Source organism: Monoraphidium neglectum, assembly GCF_000611645.1.
Source record: "Monoraphidium neglectum strain SAG 48.87 unplaced genomic scaffold scaffold01781, whole genome shotgun sequence".
NCBI classification, from domain to species: Eukaryota; Viridiplantae; Chlorophyta; class Chlorophyceae; order Sphaeropleales; family Selenastraceae; genus Monoraphidium; species Monoraphidium neglectum.
Window position 1 is genome coordinate 9,874 of NW_014011847.1, and position 2,276 is coordinate 12,149.

Sequence of the window (2,276 nt, forward strand, 5' to 3'; positions counted from 1 at the left end):
GCCACCAACACCACCTTCGGGAGCCGCGTCACTGCCAGCGCCGCGCGCGCCGCGACACTCAGCGCGCCCAGCACGGCGCCGCCGTCGTTGAGCACCAGGCAGTCCACGTGCACCAGCCAGCACGTCTTGCCGGACAGCACGCACAGCGCGTGGCGGTCCATCGTCGCGCGCAGCGCAGACTGCAGGGCGGCCGCCATGTCAATTCCCCAGTCCTCGCCACCGCGGCCCTGGAGGGGGCATGGGGTTTGGTCAGGGCCAGGAACGGGGGAGTGAAGGGGTGTGCATTGCTGTGTGACAAGGTTATGAATTGTGTGTGCGTGTGTGTGCTCGTGCATGTTTGTGTGTGTGCGTGTGTGTGTGTTTGTGCATGCGCATGTGTGTGTGTGTGTGTGTGTGCAGGACGAAGCAAGAGAGAGACAGAGACAGTGCGTGTGTGTGAGCGGGAGCGAGTGTGTGTGCGCGTGCACAAGCGCACATGCGTGTGCGTGCGGAGGGGCGAAGTCAAGGGGGTTGGGCCCCAGCGAGCGAGGAGTTCCCGGATGGCACCTGCGAGCGCGCCGCGGCTGCGGCGGCAGCGGCAAGACCCCTGCCGGAGCCTCGCAGCCCAGCCTGCTCCACTGCGGCCGGCCCCTTGCCAGGCCGCTCAACGGGCGAAGCCTGTCGCAGGCGCACTGCTGGCCTGTGCGCGCTGAGCTGGCGCAGCTGCGATCGGCGGCCCCAGGGCTCGAGCCCAGCCCTGGGTCCTGGGCTGCTTGCGGCAGACACCCTTTCCTGTAGCCCACCTTAAACTCAGGTGACGCACATGAGGAGCACTCCACCGACACAAACACCTGCCCCTTGTCTGGCGCGCCCGCCTCCGGCTGCCCCAGCGACACCTGCGGCGGCGTCATCCCAGAGTCGCCTGAGCAGAGCCTTGCAGAAGAGCCTTGCTAGCTGGCTAGCCGCACCCTGCGGCGTGGCTGTGCAGCGATGATGGTCGCCTACCGTCTGCCACTCTGCTTTATCAGTGCCCCATCCCACCCGCTGTGACACCCGGGCCGCGCACACCTTCACGCCCGCTATGACATCTGTGGCGCCCACGTGCAGCCGCGATGACCCGTTGGCGGCGGCGATGACCCCGAGCTCAAGCTCTAAGGGCCGCAGGTCGCGGCAGCCGCGCCCGTCGTTCCGCAGGTCCTGCGCCACGCCCTGTGCTATGTACAGCCGCTCCGCGTCGCTGACCTCCGCCTGCATCGCCGCCGCTGCTGCGCCGTGCCTGTCGGACGCCCTGGATCAGTCCAGCACGGGAGATAATAGCGCCTGATGCGCGGGTGCAGCGGCGGCGCAGTGAGCGGCGGAGCGCCAGGAGCTGAAATTAAATGCTGACCAATGGAGTACAACAGATATTAGCATGCCGATGGTGCTATCAAGATTGATTGGCTTCCACACTTGCGGCGGCTCCGAGTCACGATCTCTGTCAGATCAGATAACTTTAGGTACCGGCCGTTTCATGTTATCGGTTATTGTTCCTTGAGATATAAAGTATTTGCAACATATATCGCAAGCATATATATACAGCAAAGCAAAGTCTGCCTCGCCCGCGCTCGCGATCATGTTGCTCCGGACCGCTCTCCTGCAGAGACTGGCCGGGTACGCCCGTACAAGCGAAGGGGTTGCGGCTGTCGCGCTCGCCATGGCCGTGCGTTGATCCAGCAGCATCGGCCGTGCACGTGTCGGCGGCAGCGGCGGCGGCGCACAGCAACCAGTCATGCGGCAACAAAGCCAAAGCCGCCGAATCTCAACTCACACATGCACAGGCCCCGCGACGCACGCAGGGCCGCGCCGCGCGGGCTCGCCGCGGTGCGGGGCGTGCCGCTGCGGGCCTATTCAGAGGGTGCCGAAGCTTTGGGGGCTGGGCAGCTCGGCGGTGACCCGAGCCTCGTATACGATGCAGAGTGAGCCGCCGTGCGCGCGGCGCGCTGCACGATCACCGTCGCGCCGCACCCATTTTAGTGTCTGGCATAGCCGAAACTCGTTAATTCCGAGGGCCCGGAACGAAACCGGCGGCTGGGGGGGATCCGATGTGGCCGGCGTCAATTATTTCAGCAGGCGTGCGCACCCCGGCCCCCGGCCTAAATCAACACACGCACACAACCTGCCCTGCCCGACTCACTCTCCAGGTATAACCCGGACTGCCGCAACGCAGGTGAGCGCCGCCCCTGCGCCCGCCTCGCGCGCCGCACGCCGTCCGCGCCGCAGCCCCTCTTCGCGCAGCCTCCCGCCCCCTTGCCCCACCC

The 2,276-nt window shown here is 66.2% G+C and overlaps 1 protein-coding gene across 1 annotated transcript in view; it reads right to left on the reverse strand.

The window, feature by feature from the left end:
• Nucleotides 1-1,233, reverse strand: part of MNEG_8994 (Exosome complex exonuclease RRP42) — a gene marked incomplete at both ends in the record, with an annotated part of 2,458 nt that extends 1,225 nt beyond the window's left edge. Inside the window, 4 exons of the mRNA XM_014042537.1 lie at nucleotides 15-227; nucleotides 547-657; nucleotides 783-875; nucleotides 1,048-1,233. Coding sequence (XP_013897991.1) covers nucleotides 15-227; nucleotides 547-657; nucleotides 783-875; nucleotides 1,048-1,233 — 603 coding nt within the window. The remainder of the gene's footprint in view (nucleotides 1-14; nucleotides 228-546; nucleotides 658-782; nucleotides 876-1,047) is intronic.
• Nucleotides 1,234-2,276: the final 1,043 nt, after the last annotated feature.